This window comes from Piliocolobus tephrosceles, chromosome 20 (assembly GCF_002776525.5).
Source record: "Piliocolobus tephrosceles isolate RC106 chromosome 20, ASM277652v3, whole genome shotgun sequence".
Taxonomy (NCBI): domain Eukaryota; kingdom Metazoa; phylum Chordata; class Mammalia; order Primates; family Cercopithecidae; genus Piliocolobus; species Piliocolobus tephrosceles.
Window position 1 is genome coordinate 18,803,794 of NC_045453.1, and position 23,787 is coordinate 18,827,580.

A 23,787-nucleotide genomic window follows, 5' to 3' on the forward strand; every position below is an offset into this window, starting at 1 on the left:
GTTGGGGGTGGGTGGGAGAGAGGGGGTAGAATCTCTGAACCTCTCAGTGAACACAGCCAGCAGCGGCTGTCCCTGTCAGTGATTTCTAAACCAAAGAAGCTTGCTAACATCTACTTCCAGATCATACTGATTACTAAATCAGAATCTCTTGAGAATCTTGGTTTTTTAAAAGTCCCCGGCCTTAGGAAATACTGACACAAACCAGGGGTTCTTAATCTGGAGACTCTTACAGGTTCCGGGGCCCCGTATGTTATTTACCCTTCCTGCATATTAGAATCACCGAGGCTTAAAAAAAAAATCCCCAATGCTCAGGCTGCACCCTAGACCAACTAAGTCAGAATCTATACGAGGGGAGGTGAAAGTCAAGCATCAGTATTCAAAAGAAAATCCCAACTGATTCCAATGTGCAGTCAAATTTGAGAAGCATTGCTGAACAGGATTCCCACGAGACACTTGTTCTTAACTGTGCTTGCTTTGGGGCTATCGTTAGCTGCGGACCCACCACCTGGTGCCAGCTTCAGGAGACCCTCCTTCTAGGAAGTGGACCATAGTCAGGATTGGTGTTCAGCCGGTATGCACTGGTATGGCAGCATTGGTTGTAAAAATACTGAAATATGGCTGGGTGCTGTGGCTCATGCCTATAATCCCAGTACTTTGGGAAGCTGAGGCAGGTGGATCCCTTGAGCCCAAGATTTTGAGACCAGCCCCGGCAACATGGCAAACCCACTTCTATAAAAATTGTAAAAACTAGCCATGTGTGGTGGAGCCTGCCTGTGGTCCCAGCTACTTGGGAAGCAGAGGTGGGAGGATCACTTGAGCCTGGCAGGCACAGGTTGCAGTGAGCCGTGACTGTGCCGCTGCACTCCAGCTTGGGCAACAGAGTGAGACCCTGTCTCAAAAATAAAATAAAATACTGACATATTTCCCCATCCACTTGTAACTGGGGCTGCTTTGAACATTCTAAGTTCAAAGTATCACCCTCCCCATCTCCCCAGACCCTGGACCTAATCAGTTCTGACTAGTTAGGGCTCCTGAGGAGGTTGCTAAATATTTGAACATCACCCCCTGCTATAATATTGTAGTGAGAAGCACCCACTTTATATAGTCAGAAAGGCCTAGATTCCCACTAGATTTTGGTACGAGCTGTGTGGCTTTTGGACAAGTGGTTTAATCTCTCTGAGCCTCAGTTTCCTCATCTGGAAATGGGGTCAAATGCCCTATCAGCGTAGGGATGAAGCTGCACTAAAGCAGAGGTCGCAAACTGAGCAGGCATCAGAATCACTTGGCTGGGCTGGGCGCAGTAGCTCACGCTTGTAGTTCCAGCACTTTGGGAGGCCGAGGCCAGTGGATCACCTGAGGTCAGGTGTTCGAGACCAGCCTGGCCAACATAGTGAGACCCCCCCCCCCCCCACTGTCTCTACTAAAAATACAAAAATTAGCAGGGCATGGCCACATGCACCTGTAGTCCCAGTTGCTCAAAAGGCTGAAGCAGGAGAATTGCCTGAACCTGGGAGGTGGAGGTTGCAGTGAGCCGAGATCATGTCACTGCCCTCCAGCCTGGGTGACAGAACAAGCCTGTCTCAAAGAAAAAAAAAAGGCCAGGTGTGGTGGCTTATGCCTGTAATCCCAGCACTTTGGGAGGCCAAGGTGGGCAGATCACGAGGTCAGGAGTTCGAGACCAGCCTGGCCAATATAGTGAAACCCCATCTCTACTAAAAAATACAAAAATTAGCCGGGCATGGTGGTGGGCCCCTGTAGTCCCAGCTACTCAAGAGGCTGAGGCAGAAGAATTGCTTGAACCCAGGAGGCGGAGGTTGCAGTGAGCGGAGATCGTGCCACTGCACTCCAGCCTGGGCGACAGAGCAAGACTCCCTGTCAAAAACAAACAAACAAACAAACAAAAACTTCGGCTTGTTAGGTCAAAGATTTCTGGGCCCCACCCCGGAGTTCTGATTCAATCGTTCTGGGATGGGGAGGATTTGTGTGTCTAAGTTCTCAGGTGCTGCAGAGGCTTCTGGTCCTGGGACCATAATTTGAGAACCATTGAACTGGAAGATGTGTGAGAAAGTGGGCTGTGCCAAGAGTAGAGGCTCAACCCAAGCTTGGAAAAGGGTCAAAATATGTGCCAGTTTCCCTGTGTGCCACATGGACTTCTCCCTCCTGAGCCATTCCCCAGGGTTCTCTCCATCCATTTGCCCAGTAGGGACTGAGCCCCTGCTGAATGTTTAACCTTGAATTTCTCAAAGATTAAGTCCTCTTCCCACCACTTCCCCATTGTGAGCAGGACCAGATTTACACCTTTAGTGGCTGTGATTACTGAAAATATGGTGCCCCTCCCATCTGTTGTCCAAAGTAAAACAACACCAAACCCTGAAATGACTTTATGAAAAGAACAATAGAGAACTGATTTTTTTTCCCTCAAGCTGGCTACTTTGAGGATTTTTTCCAAATATCAAAAACAATATTTTATTTAAATTAATTAATTACTTAAAATAATTATTTAAAATCATTAATTAATTACTTAAAATAATTTTTAATTATTTAAAAATAATTACTTAAAATAATTATTTAATTATTTAATTATTTAAAATAATTGTTTAATGATTTAATTATTTAAATTAATTTATATTTTGAGACAGAGTTTCTGGAGTCTCTGTCTGTCTCCCAGGTTGGAGTGCAGTAGCGTGATCTCACCTCACCACAATCTCTGCCTCCTGGGTTCAAGTGATTCTCCTGCCTCAGCCTCCCGAGTAGCTGGTATTACAGGTGGGCACCACCATGCCCAGCTTATTTTTGTGTTTTTAGTAAAGATGGGGTTTCACCATGTTGGCCAGGTTGGTCTTCAACTCCTGATCATAGGTGATCCACCTCCCTCTGCCTCCTAAAGTGCTGGGATTACAGGTGTAAGCCACCGCACCCAGCCAAAATCAATATTTTAAATGTGTATTTTGGGACTGCACCTGCTTTGCTGGGACCCCAAGCATATTCTTATCTGCCAGCGGGCAACCCAATGTCAAAGGAACTGGTCCCAGGCCCACTCTCTTTCACCTTCATTTTCTTTTTTTTTTTTTTTTTTTTTTTGAGGCGGAGTCTCGCTCTGTCACCCGGACTGGAGTGCAGTGGCTGGATCTCAGCTCACTGCAAGCTCCGCCTCCCGGGTTTACGCCATTCTCCTGCCTCAGCCTCCCGAGTAGCTGGGACTACAGGCGCCCCGCCACCTCGCCCGGCTAGTTTTTGTATTTTTAGTAGAGACGGGGTTTCACCGTGTTAGCCAGGATGGTCTCGATCTCCTGACCTCGTGATCCACCCGTCTCGGCCTCCCAAAGTGCTGGGATTACAAGCTTGAGCCACCGCGCCCGGCCTCACCTTCATTTTCATGTCTCTCCCTCCACAGCACCATCCCTTCTTGTAGACAAGAACCTGTCACCTTAAATAAAACTCCACTTGAGGCTGGGCACTGTGGCTCACACACACACGTAGTCTTAGCACTTTGGGAGGCTGAGGCAGGTGGACTGCTTGAGGCCAAGAGTTCGAGACCAGCCTGGGTAATATGGTAAAACCCCGTCTCTACAAAAAACCAAAAATCAGCTGAGATTGATGGAGCACACCTGTAGTCTCAGATACTCGGAAGGCTGAGGTCGGAGGATGGCTTGAACCCGGAGGCAGAAGCTGCAGTGAGCCTAGATCACATCACTTCATTCCAGCCTGGGTGAGAGAGTGAGACCCTGTCTCAAAAAACAAAAACAAAACAAGACAAAAAACAAAAAAACCCTCCACTTGACTGTTCTCTGCCCTGCCAGCTACCTCACTCTTATTTTCCTTTTTTATCTCCCACTTTCTTTTTCCTACAGATTCCAGCCAAATACCTCACATCTGTTCCCTCTGTTGGTTCCTAAACATAACTCCTCCAGCCTGGCTTCAGGGCAATCATACCCCCTGCCCCTAGACTGCTGCCCCCATGGACTTCCTTTTTGCTAGAGCCAGTGACCTAATCTTAGCACGGGATTTGGAGTCAGAAGGCCTAGGCAGCTCTGTCACTCACCAGCTGTGTGACCGTGAGAAACTTAAAGCACTTCTCTGAGCCATGGGTATGAATGTTAATTTGTAAAGCTGAGATGAGAGCACTAGAGTAACAGAATCATAATAGCTAAACTTTGTGTGTGTGTGTGTGTGTGTGTGTGTGTGTGTGTACCTGCTAAGAGCCAGGCACTGTGCTGAGAATTTGCAATGTATAATCTCATTTAATCCCCACTACAACACCTCCAAATGAGGTCTGCTTCTTTCCCCACTTTACAAATGAGAAAATGGAGGCATAAAGAGGTAAAGTGATTTGCCTAAAGTTCAACAGCCCATAAATGATAGGTACTGGAATATGAAGCCAGGAGGTCTGATTACAAAATTTATGCCCTGTGGCTTCCTTACTGACGGTGCTCAGTACAGATAAGTGGGAGGTGGGATTTAGCATTAATAGGGACTCTAAGAGTCAGTGTGGGAATTGCCATTCCCCTGAAGCTAGGGATGGGAGGTGTGTTTGTGGGTGGGGTACTTGAGTGATGCCCTTCCCTGAGGCAATGTCTTGCAGGATACGCACTTTTCTACTTCATCTCAGACTTCAGTGTCTCCTACACATCCTGCCAGAGTCTCTCTGGCCTGGCTGCCCCTCCCCTCTCTGGCAGGTTTGGGAGAAAGAGGCTTGGAGTTCCCCCATCCTAGATAGTGGGACAGATTCCTCATCTCGTGAGGCTGACCCTGGTCTGAGGGCCTGTTATTAATAGTGGCCTGCAGGGCTGTGTCATCCAGCTAGTGACTCAGGGCTCCAGGGTCAGCACCCTCCCTATTCTGATGGAGCTACCTCAGTGAGGGGCTTAGAGTCCAAGTTATGATTCTACTTGAGGGTGTATCCTGTTCTCTGCCTGCACTCCCAGGGTCTTGGCTAAACTCTGTTGTGGTATTAAAAAGAAAGGCTGGGGGAAGTGGGGAAGGGGATGTGGTAACCAGAACCACTTCCTGCTATTGCAGTGTTGAAAGCCAAGCTCTGTCCAAGTTCCCCTTGATGGGGGTTGGGGAGCTAGGAGGTAAAGGAGGAAGTTGATGGGAGTGGGGGGGCGGTTAAGAAAAGGAGGATTCTTATTTGGATTGACTCCAGGAATCAAGATCTGGATTTCCTGGCTGCTCTCTCCCTGCTCCCATTTGGTAAAAAACAGCGGCTGTCCTGAAGGTGGTCCTAATTAGCATAGCAGCGAACACTTATTACCATGTGGCAGGCACTTTATATTTGCTAACTCTTTGAGCCTTACAACCACCCCATGAAGGAAGCACTATTATTACTCTAATTTTACAGATGGGGAAACTGAGGCACTGAAATGGTTGTGTCAATTGCCCTTTTCACACAGCAGGTCAGTGGTAGAGCTGAGATTTTAACTTAGGCAGCCTGGCTCCAGAGTGCAGGCTCTTGCTCTGTGACCACTCTGAGCCTCAGTTTCCTCATTGCATGATGAGGGTAATTGGAATACATAAATACACTTTCCCTTCGTGATGCCTGACTCTCTGGTAATTAATTATTCATTCAATTTCTCCCCATGCTGAACTCTCAGATCCATGAACAATGAGACAAAGGCTATCTTGGTCACTACTTGTATTCCCAATTCTTAGCGCAATAATTGGCCCAGAAAAACTCAACAAGAATGTGTTGAGTAAATGCTCTTTAAAAGGTTTGAAGATCATGAACAATGGTTTGAGCATCTGATAAAAGTTTTAGACCCTTTACATAGAAAAATCAACATTTACCAGTAGCTGGGGGTGAGTCTGCCCCTCCCACTGAACCAGGGTACATTTGGCAATGTTTGGTAACATTTCTGGTTGTCACAACTGGCAGGGGGAGGTGCTACTGGCACCCAGTGGGTAGAGGTCAGGGATGCTGCTAAACATCCTACAATGCACACGACAGCCCCAAGTGTCAATAGTTCTAAGTTTGAGATATGTGACATACATACATAGATATGTATTCGTATGTCATATTTGGTACCATTGATGGAAAGTTGGATTTTCCTAAAAGCCCGTGTCTGCCACCCAGATGAAGATCCTCCAGATTGGAGGATCTCTTCCTCTAAAATCATGTTGCTCTATGACCTCACATTCCCGAGTCTAGAATCTAGTTCCTCCTGGGTCCCCTGACCTAGCCTCTGATTCCCTAAATGCCTGGGCCTCCTCTCTTACCTTCAGTGGGTAGCAAGGGATCAGAGGAGAAGGATCCAGGTTTTATGTGCTGCCCCCATCACCACATTCACCTATCCACTTCTATACCTGGGTCATCACAGTTCCCTGTAAATGGTAATAAAGATGAAAAGCTTCAGAACGAGGCAGTTCTGGGCTTGAACCCTAGTTCTGTGGATTAACTTGCTCTGTGATCACAGGCAAATTCCTTAACTCTCTGAGCCTTAGTTTCCCCCTCTGAAAACAGGAGGGATACTCATTAAACTTACCTTACAGGTGGTGAGGATGAAACAAGAGACTTACAGAGAACTTATTACGGTGCTTGACACAGTAAATCTCAAAAAATGCATTATTGGCTGGGCTTGGTGGCTCACGCCTGTGATCCCAGCACTTTGGGAGGCCGAGGCGGGCGGATCACGAGGTCAGGAGATCGAGACCATCCTGGCAAACACGGTGAAACCCCGTCTCTACTAAAAATACAAAAAAATTAGCTGGGCGAGGTGGCGGGTGCCTCTAGTCCCAGCTGCTCAGGAGGCTGAGGCAGGAGAATGGCGTGAGCCCAAGAGGCAGAGGTTGCAGTGAGCCGAGATGGTGCCACTGCACTCCAGCCTGGGCGACAGAGCGAGACTCTGTCTCAACAACAACAACAACAACAACAAAAATGCATTATTATTATTATGGTTCAGAGGTAAAGTGACTTGCCCAAGGTCACATAGCTGGGAAATGGCAGAGCTGGAACTGAAATCCAGGACTTCATGACTGCAAAGCAGATGTTCATTAGTTAGTGAACTTTAGAACTTCAATTTTTCTGTAAAGGAAGTTAATTATCTCCATTTCACAGACTCATTTATTAGATAAACATAAAAAGTGTCTGACACATAGTAGGCCCTTTAAATACAGCTTGTTGGGCCAGGCACCATGTCTCATGACTGTAATCCTAGCACTTTGGGAGGTCGAGGGGGTGGATCACTTGAGTCAGAAGTTAGAAACCAGCCTGGGCAACGTAGTGAAACCCCATCTCTACTAAAAATACAAAAAATTTGGCCGGGCATGGCAGCGCATGCCTATAATACCAGCTACTTGGGAGGCTGAGGCAGGAGAATTGCTTGAACCCAGGAAGCAGAGGTTACAGTGAGCCGAGATCACACCACTGCACTCCAGCCTGGGTGACAGAGACTCCACCCCCCAAAAATAAAATAAAATAAATAAATACAGCTTGTTGAGTTCTTAGCATGTTTTTCCCAAATAGGGCTTTGAAGAAGGTGAATATAGACCCTGCCTGACACTGGCTGGCTAGGAAGAAAGGAGGGAGGGAGGCTGCTGGTGTAGGAGGCTTGGAAGGGAGGCTTGGCATAAGTGTGATAATTGGGGCTGGAGCTTTGGCTGCATGGAGCAGGGCTGGAGAACTGAAAGGGCTCCTAGAGATTATTTCCCCCCGTATCTTGCCCCAATTTGCAGTTGAAGAATCCTAAGCTGAGGAAGGGGAAGGCATTTACTCCAGGTTATACTGCAGCTTAGAGCCCAATAACCTGGTCTCCTGATTCCGAGTTGGAATCATGGTCTTTTGGCAGGGTCTCGCCCTGTCGCCCGGGCTAGAGTGCAGTGACATAATCATGGCTCACTGTATCCTTGACCTTTTTTCTGGGCTCAAGCAATCCTCTCACCTTGGCCTCCCAAAGTGCTAAGATTACAGGAATGAGCCACTGTACCTGGCCCTGAATCTTGGTCTTGGCCTTGGTAATTAAAACCAATCACCACCATCCGTTGAGGACTTACAACCTACAGTGTACTAAACATTTTATATGTTTGATTTCATTTTATCCTCACATCAATTTAGGGACAAAGAGCGCCCCACTCCCCGCTTTTTTTTTTTTTTTTTTCATATTTGAGGAAACACATTCAGAGTGGTAGGACATCTGCCGAGGTCCTGAAGGAAGGGAGTAAAACCATGTCTGCTGTTTTCTAGAGGCTGCTACTCTCCCCTTTACTACCCTGAAGATTCAGCCTGCGGAAGACAGGGGGTTGCCCCAGTGGAATTCCCCAGCCCTGCCTAGCAGAGTCCACTCCTTCCGCCCCCAGATGAAGCAGGGAGAGGAAGCTGAGTCAAAGAAGGCTCTCAGGGAGGGAAAAAGAGGACAACCTGGAGTGTGGGGAGGGGTTTGGGGAGGAGATCTGACCTGGGAGGGGGTGTTGCAAAAGGCCAAGGATGGGCCAGGGGGATCATTAGATTCAGAAAGAAGTCTCAGGGAGTCTTCCACCACTTTCCCTTGACTGACCACTGGAGGCTTTCAGACCAAGGGATGGGGGATCCCTCCAGCTTCATCCCCCTCCCTCCCTTTCATATAGTTCCCACAAGCTCTGCAGTTTGCAAAACCCTCCCCCTCCCCTGAGGGCCTGTGGTTTCCTGTGGGTCTGGGGTCTTGCCTGACTTGGCAGTGGAGACTGCGGGCAGTGGACAGGAGGAGGTGGTGTAAGCCCTTTCTCATGCTACGGCTGCCACACACACACACACACACACACACACACACACACACCCTGTCCCCTGAGTCAGCACTTGCCTGTCAAGGAGGGGTGGGGTCACAGGAGCACCTCCTTAAAGCCCCCACAACAGCAGCTGCAGTCAGACACTGCTGCCCTCACCATGAGCCTCTGGCAGCCCCTGGTCCTGGCGCTCCTGGTGCTGGGCTGCTGCTGGGCTGCCCCCAGACAGCGCCAGTCCACCCTTGTGCTCTTCCCTGGAGACCTGAAAACCAATCTCACTGACAGGCAGCTGGCAGAGGTGGGCAAACACCTAGTCTAGAGTTGGGGAGGGCTGTCCGGGAGGGTGTTGAGTCTCCCAGAGAGGACACAGGGCCTCAGAGGAGATGCTTTAGGGGTGTGTTGGTGGTGATGGGCATATCTGAAGAACAGAGGTGTCCAGGGTTAGGCAATGGAGGGTCTTGTGGAGGCTTTGAGCAGTGATGGCCAGAAATGGGCATTAGGGCTTTCCTAAGTGGGAAATGGGAAATGGTTTGGGGTGGGGGAGGCATTGGAGGGTTCTGGGGTAAGTGTGGGCTGGGAGTGAGCAGGAGCAAACCTTATGCAGCTGTGGGGTAGAAATGGGCTAGAGGCATCCAGGGGTGAGAAGGAGCTGAGGATGTCTAAGGGAGGGGAGATTCCTGGGTGGTCAGAAAGCACTGGTGTCTGGAAAGCATTTAATGCTTTATTAAATGCTAGTCCCTGCTAGGCATGATGGCTCACACTTGTAATCCCAGCACTTTGGGAGGCTGAGGTGGTAGGATGGCTTGAGCTCAGGAGTTTGATCCCAGCCTAGGCAGCATAGTAAGATCCTGTCTCTACAAAAAAAAATTAAAGAAATAGCCAGGTACAGTGGTGTGCACCTGTAGTTCCAGCTATGCAGAAGGCTGAGATGGGAGGATCTCTTGAGCCCAGGAAGTCGAGGCTGCAGTGAGCTGATACCATCTCTCCAAAAAAAAAAAAAAAAAACAAACTCCCTCCATGAGTGTCTGGAGGGGGTCCTGGCCCCAGCTGGACAGAGAAAGGTGTCAGAGATCTGGCATGTGTGTGCCCCTTCATCCACAGGACTACCTGTACCGCTATGGTTACACTCGGGTGGCAGAGATGCATGGAGACTCGCAATCTCTGGGGCCTGCGCTGCTGCTTCTCCAGAAGCAACTGTCCCTGCCCCAGACCGGTGAGCTGGACAGCACCACGCTGAAGGCCATGCGAACACCACGGTGCGGGGTCCCAGACCTGGGCAGATTCCAAACCTTTGAGGGCGACCTCAAGTGGCACCACCACAACATCACCTATTGGTGAGCCGCAGCCGCGGGGTCAGGGGTTGGGGGTGGGGGCGGTGGGGCAGGGAGGGCAGGTCTGGCTCTCCGGCCAGCGGTGAACACGTCCTGTCTTTGACGGGTCCCTGGGTTTCACTATTTAATGTGTGGCCCGTGGGGAGTGTCTCCACCTCTGAGCCTCAGTTTTTCCTTCAGGGAAATGGCTCTTGCAATCCAAGTCCTCCTGCCAGGGCCATTGTGAAGGTCTAAGTAGATAAAAAAAAAAAAAAAAAAAACAGTCTGGAAGCAATTTATAGATGAGAGCGTGGACGGCAGGGAACATTGTGTATGTTGAAGCCTCTGCCATATGGGGAGTCCCTGCTGCCCCGCTCCAGCCTTTCACTTCTGACCTGCTTCCTCTGGCTTTTACTCTACAGGATCCAAAACTACTCGGAAGACTTGCCGCAGGCGGTGATTGACGACGCCTTTGCCCGCGCCTTCGCGCTGTGGAGCGCTGTAACGCCGCTCACCTTCACTCGCGTGTACAGCCGGGACGCAGACATCGTCATCCAGTTTGGTGTCGCGGGTGAGAACGCGAGGAGGGAAAATCCAGGAGACCTGGGCGGGGTCAGGGAAGGGAGGACCACGGAGAGGGTGGAGACAGCAGTGGCCCCGTGTTCCTCTTGCCTGCTCCCGCTGGCCTGGCTTATACGGCCCCTCCTGCCAGACAGTGCAAGGGCCAGGGCGCCGGCCTGGGAGAGTTTCGCGCAGGCGGGATTTCAGCCCGCAGTTATTTCGGAGCCCTTGCCTTGGGCAGTGCACAATCTGCGCAGCACTACTCGGCTAACCCTCTTCCTCTTCACCTGTTTCTTCAGAGCACGGAGACGGGTATCCCTTCGACGGGAAGGACGGGCTCCTGGCACACGCCTTTCCTCCTGGCCCCGGCATTCAGGGAGACGCCCATTTCGACGATGACGAGTTGTGGTCGCTGGGCAAGGGCGTCGGTGAGATTCTGAGTCATCCTGGCCCCCGATTCCCTTGTCCTCTCCCACCCATCACCTGCCGCCCTGACTCCGGTCTCCCCTCCTCCCGCAGTGGTTCCAACTAAGTTTGGAAACGCAGATGGCGCGGCCTGCCACTTCCCCTTCACCTTCGAGGGCCGCTCCTACTCTGCCTGCACCACCGACGGTCGCTCCGACGGCGTGCCCTGGTGCAGTACCACGGCCAACTACGACACTGACCGCCGGTTTGGCTTCTGTCCCAGCGAGAGTGAGTGTGGGGGCGCGCCGAGGGCTGGGGGCGCCTACCACCCTTGATGGTCCTGGGTTCTAATCCCAGCCCTGCCGCTAGTGCTGTGTGGCCTGCAATTCACCCTCCCGCACTCTGGGCCCAATTTTCTCATCTGAGAAACGAGGAGAGGAGGGATGAACTGCAGACCGTCCATGGGTCAAAGAACAGGACACACTTGGGGGTTAAAATGTGCTGTCTCCGCCTTCTCCCCCTTTCCCACCTCCCCCTCGCCCCAGGACTCTACACCCAGGATGGCAATGCTGACGGGAAACCCTGCCAGTTTCCATTCATCTTCCAAGGCCAATCCTACTCCGCCTGCACCACGGACGGTCGCTCCGACGGCTACCGCTGGTGCGCCACCACCGCCAACTACGACCAGGACAAGCTCTACGGCTTCTGCCCGACCCGAGGTACCTCCGCCCTGTCTACTAGGTTCAGCCCCGCTCTCTCATCACGCATTGGCCCCCGAAACGTGGCTCTTCCCCTCCCTCATCAGTTTGTCTTTCCACTCTCACTGGTCTTCAGAACGGCCGTTACTCCGCCCACCTACACCACATCCCCCCGCTCCCGCCCCATCCTTGACTTCCAAGGGCCCCGCCCCAGCCACTGAGGTCTGGCCTTATCTGCTCAGCTGGCTGCCTCTTCCACGTACTGGTGTCCCAGGCACCGCCCACGGGTCTAGCCTCTTCCCAGGAGTGCTCTACAGCGCCCCCTAGGCCACCAAGATTGTCTAGCTCCCTGTCGGGTCGGCCCCTGGCTACTTACTGGACTCATCCACCTGGCTCATCCAAGGCCTTGGGTCTCTCCAGCCGACTCGACCGTGATCGGGGGCAACTCGGCGGGGGAGCTGTGCGTCTTCCCCTTCACCTTCCTGGGTAAGCAGTACTCGACCTGTACCAGCGAGGGCCGCGGAGATGGGCGCCTCTGGTGCGCTACCACCCCGAACTTTGACAGCGACAAGAAGTGGGGCTTCTGCCCGGACCAAGGTAGGCGGGGTCCCGAGGCTCTGGGGCTAGGGTTCCCGGCAGTGGTGGTGGTGAGGTGGCCAGGGCTGGGGGCTTGGCTCGGCGCTCACGTCTCAGGCTCCCTCTCCTTTCAGGATACAGTCTGTTCCTTGTGGCGGCTCACGAATTCGGCCACGCGCTGGGCTTAGATCATACCTCAGTGCCGGAGGCGCTCATGTACCCTATGTACCGATTCACTGAGGAGCCCCCCTTGCATAAGGACGATGTGAATGGCATCCAGTATCTCTATGGTGAGGCCTTGGGGCAGGGATGGGAGGAGGAGGGGAAAGGGCGTGGCTGTGCCACAGTACCAAAGAATTGGGGGTTGGGAGAGGTGGGACCTCAACGTCTATGTGGAAATAGAGCCTGGGCCCAGTCGCTGCCATGTCAGTGCTTAGAGATGGTGATAAAGAGACTCTAGAGAGAGATAGGCGTGACTTCAAAAGCCAGTCTACGCTGGGCATGGTGGCTCACGCCTCTAATCCCAGCACTTTGGGAGACCCAGGCGGCAGGATTGCTTGAGCCCAGGAATTCCAGACCAGCCTCAGCAACATAGCCAGACTCCCATCTCTACAAAAAAATTAGCCGAGGGTGAAGGCACATGTCTGTAGTCCTAGCTACTCTGGAGGCTGAGGTGGGAGGATCCCTTGAGCCCAAGAGTTGGAGGCTGTAGTGAACTATGATTGCACCACTGCACTCCATTCTGGGTCATAGAGGATGCCGCTAGAAAAAAAAAAGTCCTGTGGTTTGGGAAGGCAGGCTAAGTGAGGAAGAGCCTGTGTGCCAGAGGGGCCTCACTGAGAGGCTTAGGGGAGCAGATGTTCTAGGCATACAGAGGCATGCAGGAATAGGGAATGTCTCATTCGGTGCCTCTTTTTAGGTCCTCGCCCTGAACCTGAGCCACGGCCTCCAACCACCACCACACCGCAGCCCACGGCTCCCCCGACGGTCTGCCCCACTGGACCCCCCACTGTCCGCCCCTCAGAGCGCCCCACAGCCGGCCCCACAGGTCCCCCCTCAGCTGGCCCCACAGGTCCCCCCACTGCTGGCCCTTCTACGGCCACTACTGTGCCTTTGAATCCGGTGGACGATGCCTGCAACGTGAACATCTTCGACGCCATCACGGAGATCGGGAACCAGCTGTATTTGTTCAAGGATGGGTGAGGAGGCAGGGATGTGTGGATGCGGAAGGGGGCTTCGCGGAGGGACTGCCCGTCCCTTCCTGCCCACTGGCCCTGGGTCCAAGGCTCAGAGCCCGTCCTTTCCCTCTTCGCGTTCTCAGGAGGTACTGGCGATTCTCTGAGCGCAGGGGGAGCCGGCTGCAGGGCCCCTTCCTTATCGCCGACACGTGGCCCGCGTTGCCCCGCAAGCTGGACTCGGCCTTTGAGGAGCCGCTCTCCAAGAAGCTTTTCTTCTTCTCTGGTTGGTTACCTTCTACGCCTCCCTGTCAATCCCCATCAGTCAAGGAGGCTCAAGAGGCCGTCGATAACCCAGGAAACGTCTTGTGCGTTTTAGAAAAATACGCCCCCTGGCGGACTCAGTTTAGCAAACGTAGGGACTGCTGAGTTTCTGCCCTTTCCTCTCCATGCCCTCGCGCCGCTCTACCCAGCGCCTCTGCTCCTGGGGTGCAGGGACTGCGGGCACGTGGGCTAGGAAAGGCTTCGCCGGGATCTCCCTCCTCGCGTTCTAGAAGAGTACGTGCTCTCTCTGCGCCTCCAGACCGATGTGACCCTCCTTCCCTGCAGGGCGCCAGGTGTGGGTGTACACAGGCGCGTCGGTGCTGGGCCCGAGGCGTCTAGACAAGCTGGGCCTGGGCGCCGACGTGGCCCAGGTGACCGGGGCCCTCCGGCGTGGCGCAGGGAAGATGCTGCTATTCAGCGGGCGGCGCGTCTGGAGGTGAGCACCGCCGCGGCCGCCCGCAGGGGGAGCCCGGGCGCCGTCCGTCCGCGCGCTGGCCGGCTCAGCACCTGTCTCCTCCGCGCCTGCCCGCAGGTTCAACGTGAAGGCGCAGATGGTGGATCCCCGCAGCGCCAGCGAGGTAGACCGGATGTTCCCCGGGGTCCCTTTGGACACGCACGACGTCTTCCAGTACCAAGGTGAGGGCTGAGGAGGGTCCCTTCGTGAGACACACGCTAGGTTCTTCTTAGTGATTGGTCAAAATCTGAGCGAGGAAGATAAAGCCCTTGGAAATGGAAGCAAATGCCCCAGCACAGACAAGATCCCAGTAGAGGCAGAGGCCTTCTCCAGGTCATTTAGGAAGTCAGGGATGCAACCAAGACCAGGACCCAGATTTCCTGCCTCCCCGGCTGGAAGTTGTTTCTCCTTCAGTACAGGACACAGGTGGTTTGCATGGAAACTTATTTATTAGACAACAGTCATCAAGTGCCGACAATGTGCCAGGCACTGTGCTACAGTGAGAGATGCGACAATTCACAGCTCTGTGACAACTCACTGCTTCTCTACTCTTCGAGCCTCAGTTTCCCCATCTGTAATATGGGGACGATAGCTGGAATTACACTTGACTTTCCTTTCTCACCAGTCACATCCAAACAGTTGACAAGGCGAACAAGATTTTCTGTCACCAAAATCTTTTTTGAGTCTGTCATTTTTTTTGCCATCTTCTTTATAAACACCCCAGCCCAAACCATACTGGCTGTCCAGTGCCTTTAACATATTCCATGAGATTAGGGCGGGGCTAGGAGTGGAGGTCAATGGTCTTGGGAGTGACCCCAGATGAATTCCAAGGTCAAAGAAACTAACAGGATCTGACCTTCCACTCCCGTGTTCTCATCTCTTCCCACTCCTCCTGTTATTTACTCTGCACCACCCACACTGGCTGCTCTTTGAACAGATCAAGGTCATTCCTAGCTTAGAGGCTTTGTGCCAGTTGTTCCTCCTATCTGGAAGGCTTTCCCTCCAGATTGTCACCGGGCCGTCCCCCTGTCTTCTTTCAGGTTTCGGTGCTAAGGCCACTGCTTCAGTGAGGCCTTCTCTGATGCTTATTATCTATTTACTTGTTTTTATTTTCTCCATAGCTTTCTATATTTTCTTTTTTTGAGACGGAGTTTCACTCTGTCGCCCAGGCTGGAGTGTAGTGGCGCAATCTCTGCTCACTGCAAACTCTGCTCACTGCAAACTCTGCCTCCCTGGTTCAAGCAGTTCTCCTGGTCTTGAATTCCTGACCTCATGATCCACCCGCCTCGGCCTCCCAAAGTGCTGGGATTACTGGCGTGAGCCACAGCACCTGGCTGCTTTCTATATTTTCAAAACCAATCTCATTTATTTACGTGTTTGCTTGTTAATTGTCTCTTGCCTCACTAGAGTGTAAGCACCAAGATATATGAGATCATGCCTGCATTTTTTTCTGCTTACCCCCAGTGTCTTGAACAGAGCGCACAGTAGGCGCTCAACAAATACTTGTTGATGAGTGAACAGATTTGTTCAATGAATGAGTGTTGAATGAATTGTTCTGAGCATTAAGATAGTTGGTCTATTCATTTGTTAGTTCATTCATAAAACGTGTATGGTGTACCTACTGTGTGCTAGGCTCTGTGGCAGTGCTTTGGGCACTGAGGTCTGTGCCCTTCAGCATCTCACAGACAGGTGGGGAGGATGGAGGTGATATGTGAAAACCTTAGAAAATTCTAGAAATGGCAGAAGAGACGGTTGTCAAGATCTTGTTCCTATTTCTGTATATGTCGGAGAATTAGAATCACTCCTCTCATGCCTGCCTGTCTCCTGCAGAGAAAGCCTATTTCTGCCAGGACCGCTTCTACTGGCGCGTGAGTTCCCAGAGTGAGGTGAACCAGGTGGACCAAGTGGGCTACGTGACCTATGACATCCTGCAGTGCCCTGAGGACTAGGGCTCCTGTCCTGCTTTGGCAGTGCCATGTAAATCCCCACTGGGACCAACCCTGGGGAAGGATCCAGTTTGCCGGATACAAACTGGTATTGTGTTCTGGAGGACAGGGAGGAGTGGAGGTGGGCTGGGCCCTCTCTTCTCACCTTCCTTTTTTGTTGGAGTGTTTCTAATAAACTTGGATTCTCTAACCTTTAGAAGCAGACTTTATTTGTATATTTATATATATATGCACGTATGTATGCATTATGTATTTAACTGATAGAGTGCAAAAAAAAAAAGAAAGAAAAACAAATAACTGATAGAGTACTTTCTATGTGCCAGAAAGTGTTCTAGGCCAGGCACGGTGGCTCATGCCTGTAATCCCAGCACTTTGGGAGGCTGAGGCGGGTGGATCACAAGGTCAGGAGATTGAGACCATCCTGGCTAACACGGTGAAACCCTGTCTCTACTAAAAATACAAAAATACATTAGCCGGGCATGGTGATGGGCGCCTGTAGTCCCAGCTACTCGGGAGGCTGAGGCAGGAGAATGGCATGAACCTGGGAGGCGGAGATTGCAGTGAGCCTAGATCGCGCCACCGTACTCTAGCCTGGGCAACAGAGTGAGACTCCATCTCAAAAAAAAAAAGAAAGTGTTCTAGGCACTTTGTAAATGTTAACATATTCAATCATTCCTATTAGGAAAGTATGATGTGATTATTTCTATTTTACAGTCAAGGAAATGATCAACCTGTTTATTCATTCATCAAACACTTATTGAGCTCCTGCATGGAGCCAGGCCCTGTACTGGGCACTGGGTATAGAGAAATGAGTTAGACTTTAGAATGCATAAGATTGCCCTTGGAACTTGCTTAAAATGCAACTCGAGGCTCCACCTCCTACAGAGAGTCTAACCTATTTACAAGGGTAATTCTATGGGTGGTGGGGGTGGGATCACACTTGGGGAGTGTACAGTGCATGATCTTTTATTCTACAATAATGGTGCGTGTGTCTGTGTTGTGGTTGAGGTCCAGGAACATTTCTCATCAAGAAACATCTGAACTGGAACTGAATTACGAAGGACTAACGAGCTTCTTCTTGTGCAAGGGACAATCTTCTTAGAGGGTAATTTATCAAGAACCACTAAACCTAAAAATGTAATTACCTTCTGACCCTCACATATGTGCACAAGACAACACATAGAAGGATGTTGATTGCAGCATTGTTTATTAGTGAAACACTGGCAATAACCTAGATGCCCAGGAGTAAGGCAGTGGATAAATAAAATATGGATCATATACCTGATGTTAGTAGCTACCCCTTGTACAGCACTATGTGCCAGGCACTGTTCTACATGCATTATGTACGATAAAACAACCAGATGAGATAGGTACTACTATTACTTTGTAGGTACTATTATTACTGCCATCACTAATCCCTTATTTTACAGATGAGACACAGAGAATTATACAACTCACCCAAAGTCTCATAGCTAGTGAGTGGTAACAGTGGGATTTGAATGTGGGTTCTTGGTGCAAGTGCTGGGAGAAGAGAAAAAACAGTGGGTGTCTGGAGAACTTCGAATGGCTCAGAACTCCAGCATGGGGTGGTAGTGGGTGGATAAGAGGGAACGGAGAGGATTCCGGAATAGTTAAGATAGGAGTGCTAGTTTGGGCTAGATGAGAGAAGTCCTGAATGCCAGGCTGAATATGAATTTGACCTTACAGGTTAGCAGAGGGACTTGACTGAAAGATTGGGGCACATGAGTGGAGGTGATGGGTTTAATCAGAGCCCACCTGGGAATTTAAGTAGAAGTCCAGAGAACTGCCATCCTGAGTGAGCTTCCTCCTTCACCTGTTTCTTGCTCGAATGACCCACTGCCACTGGTGTACAAACATTCCCCGCCATGGCTTGTTTGCAATCTCTCTTAACCCCTGCCTCCCACTAGACACGAGTCTATTTCTCTACCCTCCCCATCCCCATTCACAATAAAACTTCCCCAAAGCATGATCTCTACTTAGTGTCTCCATTTCCTCAATTCCCATTTTCTCCTCAGCCATTTCCAGCCCGGCTCCCACCCCACTACACCACCAAAGCCCCCCTCTTCAAAGCCATTTATGACCTTCTCGTAGCCAGATGTGACAGGAGCTCCTCTCTGCTCATCCCACACCAACTCTCCCCACGTTGACATAGGGGATCCTGCCCTTCTTCCTGAAACTCTCTGCCTCTGGAACCTTACTTCTGGGTCTCCTCCTACCTCACTGGGTGGATTTTCCTCTTCTGGTGACAGAGGCACCCTTGTGCTCAATCGTGGGAATTCTCTGCGCTGTGCATACTCCTTCCCTGTTATGTCTGGTAGCCCACAGCCTTAAATAGCATCTCTCTGCTAAACACTGTGAAATTTATGTTTCCTGCCTTAACCTCCTCTCCCCCAACCCAAGCTCCAGACTCATATGTTCAACTGCCTACTCTACGTGGCTCCTTAGCTGCCAAACAGACCTCTCAACCTAATGGGTCCAAACTGACTCCTGGGTTTCACCTTCCAAATGTGCTCCTCTGTTGTTACCACCTTAATAAGAGACAATATCATCCACCTTTAATCAAGCTGAACACCTAATCAGTCCTAAAATCTAGGAATCAGTTATTTAAACTTCTTTTCTAGTACTGGGTTTCTCAGCCTCTACACTATTGACATTTTGGGCTGGATACTTTGTTGTGGGGGATTGTCTTACACCATACATCTACACTGTACCTTTTAGCATGTTTGGTGTCTTTCTCTAGGAGGTGGCAGGATCCATGGCCAAATGCCAGGCCCATTCAGGGTCAGCCCCCTCTGCTAAGGAAGGCCCCAGTGTGGGGATGGGGTGCAGCAGGGTAATGTTGAACTGTGACTCATGGCTAGACAGCCCTGGTACAAACCTAGAGAGCCCAAAAGACCTGTAGCCCCTAGATGCTGGTAGTCACCCCCGCTCTAGTTGTAATAACCAAAAATGTCTCTGAATATTGCCAAATGTTCCCTGGTGGTCAACATTGCTTCCAGTTGAGAACCATTGCTTTAATATAATAAATATACAAATGTATCTATCATAAGTATACATTTGAAGACATTTTCACAAATGGAACACAAGTGTGTAACCAGCACCAGGTCAAGAAACAAGAGGCTGGGCATGGTGGCTCATGCCTGTAACTCCAGTGCTTTGGGAGGCCAAGGTGGGTGGATTGTCTGAGATCAGGAGTTCGAAACCAGCCTGGCCAACATGGTGAAGCTCTCTCTCTACTAAAAATACAAAAATTAGCTGGGTGTGGTGGTGGGCACCTTGTAATCCCAGCTACTTGTGAGGCTGAGGTAGGAGAATTGCTTGAACCTGGGAGGTGGAGGCTGCAGTGAGCCAAGATCATGACACTGTACTCCAGCCTGGGCGACAGAGTGAGACTGTCTCAAGAAAAAAAAAAAAAAGAAAACATTATCAGCAGCACCCTAGAAGCCTGCTTGCAATCACTACCTCTTCTCCCCAAGAGGTACCACTATCATTACTTTTTTTTTTCTCTCGCCCAAGCTGGAGTGCAGTGGTGCAATCTCAGCTCACTGTAACCTCCGCATCCCAGGTTCAAGCAATTCTCTCCCTCAGTCTCCCAAATAGCTGCGATTACAGGTAGTAACCACCACACCTGGTTACTTTTTGTATTTTTAGTACAGACTGGGTTTCACCATCTTGGCCAGGCTGGTCTTGTACTCCTGACCTTGTGATCCACCCACCTCAGCCTCCCAAAGTGCTGGGATTACAGGTGTGAGCCACCGTACCCAGCAGCACTATCATTACTTCTAACAGCTTAGATAGACTTTGACTATTTTTTACTTTCTTTAAATGGTGTTATAGGGTAGGTATTCTTTTGTGTCTGGACTCTTTTTTCTCAAGGTTCTATGTGTGAGATTCATCCATATTGTTCTGAGAACCGTAGATGGTATTCCATTGTGTGAAGGTACTACAACTTATTTCTCTATTTTACTGTTGACAAGCATTTGGTAGAGCCCAGTTTAGGGCTATTATGAACAATGTCCCTATGAACACTCATGGTAAATGTCTTTTGGTGAACACGGGCAGTCATTTCTTCTGGGTATACATCTAGGAGAAAAACTGCTGGGTTGAAGGATGTGTGTATGTTCAGCTTTAGTAGATGTTACCAAACAGTTTCCCAAAGTAGTTTTTGCCTAACTACACTCCCACCAGCAGTGTGTGAACTGCCAGGATTTCTCCTTGATTTCACTCTTATGGTCACATGTCACATCCGAACCATCAGTGGGTCCTGACAGTTTCACTTTCAAAACCTAACTGGAATCAGACAACTGCCACCACTCTAGTCTGGCTGTCATCACCCCCAAGCTTGGGGTCTGCAGGAGCCTCCTAATTAGATTTCCAGCTTCTAGTCTTGCCATTCTTTAGTCGAACCTTCACCCAGCAGCCAGAATGATCCTGTTAAATTATAAATCAGATCACATCATTTCCCTGCTCAAAAAATCCAGGCTCCTTCCCAAAGCCTTCAGAAGACCACATGATCTGCCCTTCTCTCTTCCCTCATCTCCAGTCACTCACTTCTCCACTCACTCTCTTCCAGACAGAATGACCTTGCTGTTTCTTGGACAGTCGGGGCTCCTTGTCACCCCAAGGCTCTGCATTTGCTATTTCTTCTTCCAGAGAACTCTTCCCCCTAGATCTTTGTATAGCTGGCTCTTCTCATCAGTGAGGTCGCAGCTCAAATACCACATCTTCTAGGAGGCCTTCTCAGACCACCCCTAAAGCAGTCCTCCCTCTTACCCATTATCCCACGGCCCTAGTTTTAAACATACACCCAATCTCAAATGATCTCATCTATGCGTTTGCTCACGTATAATCTTTTTCTCTTTATTAGAATTTAAGCCACTTGAGGACAAGAAGCCAGTGGATCTCATTCACCGACGTATCCCTCGCACCATTGCCCGAAACACAGGAGCGCTATCGACATGTTCCGAATGAATGAATGAATGAATGAGCCCCAGGTGTTTAGGAGACCCTAGCAGAGGTGCCCCCGTTGTAGGGACGACTCTCACCTGCAGATGGCCTCCTCAGGCCCTTCGGGTGGCACTGGGGAGCCCAGGGCCTCCCAGCGAAGTGGCCAGATTCAGGAACCCTCAGCACAGCGGGCACTAGGACCCTGCGCAGCGTCGCGTCTGGCAGGGGGCGGGTGGGGGGGATCAGCTCTTTCTCCCTCCTAGAGCCCGGCTGCAGCCACTTGTGCGATACCGGCCCTCGCCGCGGCCGCCTGGCCCCTTTCAGCGCCATGAGCCGCAGGTTCACGGTCACCTCGCTGCCCCCCGCAGGGCCCGCCAGAAGCCCTGACCCGGAGTCCCGCCGGCATTCGGTCGCAGACCCCCGCCACCTGCAGGGGGAAGACGTCAAAGGTAGAGGCCGCAGGGGGCGGGGCCTGCCAGGGCCGGGCGGGACGAGGAGGAGGGGTCGGGGCGGACCATCTGTTGAAGGGGGCTGGGCCAAGACCGGGGACGGGGAGGGGTCCCAGCCTTAGGCCTGAGGGGGTAACGGAGCCGGGACTAGGAAACCTAGGGGCCGGGGTCGCGGACAGAAAGTGGAAAGGGGGAGGGGCCAGACGCGAGGTGGGCGTGGCCACAAGGGAAGGGGGGGGGGCCAGGGAGGGGGTGGGGACCGAGGCGAGGGGGGCGGGTCTGGTGATGGAAGGGCCCGGGTCAAGGTGGAGAGTAGGCCGGAGGGCACTAAAGTGGCGGGGACATCTCGAGTAGTGAGCGGGACCAGAGTGGGGAGGTGGAACTAGGGAAAGAGGGGGCTGTGTGTTGAGGGGGGTGGTCAGGAGCCTCTAAAGGGGAGGCGGCGGGACCAGGTTGGTTTAGGGTCAGGAAAGGGCGGGACCAGTGGGGAATGAGTTGGGCCAGGAGGATGAAAGTGGGGCCAGGGAGGGGGGTGGGGTCGAGGGCGGGAGGAAAACTGAGTCAGGGTTGCGGAGGCAGGTGCCAGGTCAGCGGGTCCGCGGTGCCTGGCGGATCCTCCAATCCTCTACCTCCCTGGAGGTTTAGCGGACAGCGACTGGGGATCCCGGGAAGGAGACGGGAGGCAGGGAAGTTAGTGTGGATCCTGGGCAGCTAGATTCAGGGAGGATGCCGTGTAGGGTCGCTGATCCCGACCCTCGGGGACCCACTTAGCTCCTCGTCTGCTCGAGCTCCGGAAGGGTTGGGAGGGGCCGGCTCAGGCGGGGTTGGGGGCGTCTTCCTCTCGGGCTCTGTGCAGGAGTCTTGTAACGGAAGTTACACGCAGAACACAGAATATAGGGGAGGGGAAAGATCCTTCTGGCTTTCGGTGGAGAAGTAGCATCCTGGGTGCGTGCACAGCCTCCCCGCAGGGGGCACTCATCAGGGGTCCTCTCCCTGGCCCTGAGGCCCTCGGGTCTGGAAGGACTTGGAGTGGCCCCAGCGAGGGGAGGAGGAGAAGGAGGAGGAGGAGGAGGAGGAGGAGGAGGAGGAGGAGGAGGAGGAGGAGGAGGAGGAGCCTCCCCAGACCGCCAGGGGTCGCTGCCGAGCCGCAGGTGAGCTCGCCCCGAAGCAAACCCAAGCGTCGAAATCCCTAGAGTAGCCCTTAGATGGTTATCTGGCGGACCTCCTCATTGGACCTCCTCATTGTACCGATGACCAAATTGAGGCCTCGAATTCCAAATGGCTCCAGTGAATCGAACGCCTCCTGGTTGTGGCCACTTGGATTTCCTGGGCTCCTTCCACTCTTCATCTTTCTCATAATCTGTCTCTTTTCTCATTTTCATGAATGACCTTACCAACTTCCCAGATTTGAAAGTCACAAATTCTGGAGCCGTTCTCAACCCTTCCTTTTCTCTTTTTAGCAAATCCGGCTGGTCCTCACATCTTGGCTATTCACCTCTGAAACTTATCCTGAATCTGGCAGCATCGGTCCCCCCTCTGTCATCATCACCCTGCTCCAAGCCTCACATGGTCAAGACCACATCTTCTCCACTGGCCTCCCTGCCTCCAGTCCTGCCCTAGCCCTCCTCCACAGAAGGCCCCCCCGCCCATCACTTGCGAAATAAAGGCCAAAGCCTTAAGTCTGTCACTCTCTTTCCTCATTTGCTTCTGGTGCTCTTGTCCACATTCATTCTCCCACCTCCATCAGCCAGGAAAACTCCTACTCGTTCTGTAAGTTATAGCTCATTTAACCTTTTCCAAAAATCATTTTCAGTTTCCTCTTTGGCCCATCCACTGCACCCTTAGTGCACACGTCCTGGTGGATGGCAGTCATTTTCTTTACTTATGAGTATCCTCCATTGGAACATCTCAAGAACAGGGATCGTCTCCTTTTTCTTTGTGTTCTGAGTTCCAGATCCAGAGCCTGGCACTTAGTAGGTGTATAATGCTCATCAGATGAGAGGAGGGAGGCTGTGGGATCCTGCTTCTCTACCCCTGCCTTCTCTTCTCTCACTCCCCATCCCCTGGCTTAGGAATAAGATGGCCCTCTCTCATGTCCCAAGGTGATTGCTGTTTTCCCGTTCACACTCAGACTTCTGTATGGTCGAAGTGAAATACAGCCCCCAGGCTTTGGGTGTGCAAGTGTGTGTGAGCCTGGAATGCTGTGTGCTGTGGCAGAGGCTGTGTG

General features: G+C 51.6%; 2 protein-coding genes and 1 long non-coding RNA gene across 3 annotated transcripts in view; 2 read left to right on the forward strand and 1 right to left on the reverse strand.

Annotated features, from left to right (window-relative positions):
• The first annotated feature begins 8,734 nt into the window (after positions 1 to 8,734).
• MMP9 (matrix metallopeptidase 9) lies at positions 8,735 to 16,339 on the forward strand. The gene is made up of 13 exons (XM_023197042.2): positions 8,735 to 8,992; positions 9,796 to 10,028; positions 10,427 to 10,575; positions 10,865 to 10,993; positions 11,085 to 11,258; positions 11,516 to 11,689; positions 12,089 to 12,265; positions 12,379 to 12,534; positions 13,164 to 13,443; positions 13,566 to 13,705; positions 14,029 to 14,179; positions 14,276 to 14,379; positions 16,028 to 16,339. The coding sequence occupies exons 1-13, from the start codon at positions 8,855 to 8,857 to the stop codon at positions 16,144 to 16,146; spliced, it is 2,124 nt and encodes a 707-aa protein (XP_023052810.1). The 5' UTR covers positions 8,735 to 8,854; the 3' UTR covers positions 16,147 to 16,339.
• On the reverse strand, positions 13,409 to 21,745 carry LOC111530013. Its single transcript, XR_002727682.1, has 4 exons — positions 21,210 to 21,745; positions 20,716 to 20,717; positions 19,440 to 19,556; positions 13,409 to 14,691 (listed from the first exon to the last, which is right to left on the reverse strand). It is a non-coding gene; the product is annotated as an uncharacterized LOC111530013 (long non-coding RNA).
• The window catches only part of SLC12A5 (solute carrier family 12 member 5), a 39,053-nt gene continuing 36,631 nt past the window's right edge, over positions 21,366 to 23,787 (forward strand). Inside the window, exon 1 of the mRNA XM_023197039.3 lies at positions 21,366 to 21,560. Within this exon, the coding sequence (XP_023052807.1) occupies positions 21,440 to 21,560 (121 nt within the window). The 5' untranslated portion in view covers positions 21,366 to 21,439. The remainder of the gene's footprint in view (positions 21,561 to 23,787) is intronic.

Excerpts from the sequence above, each read along its gene's own strand:
- MMP9 (XM_023197042.2), top strand. The coding sequence starts at position 8,855 with ATGAGCCTCTGGCAGCCCCTGGTCCTGGCGCTCCTGGTGCTGGGCTGC. Across the intron at positions 10,994-11,084 it reads GTCGCTGGGCAAGGGCGTCG|TGGTTCCAACTAAGTTTGGA; the intron begins GTGAGATTCTGA and ends CTCCTCCCGCAG. Across the intron at positions 14,380-16,027 it reads CGACGTCTTCCAGTACCAAG|AGAAAGCCTATTTCTGCCAG; the intron begins GTGAGGGCTGAG and ends TGTCTCCTGCAG.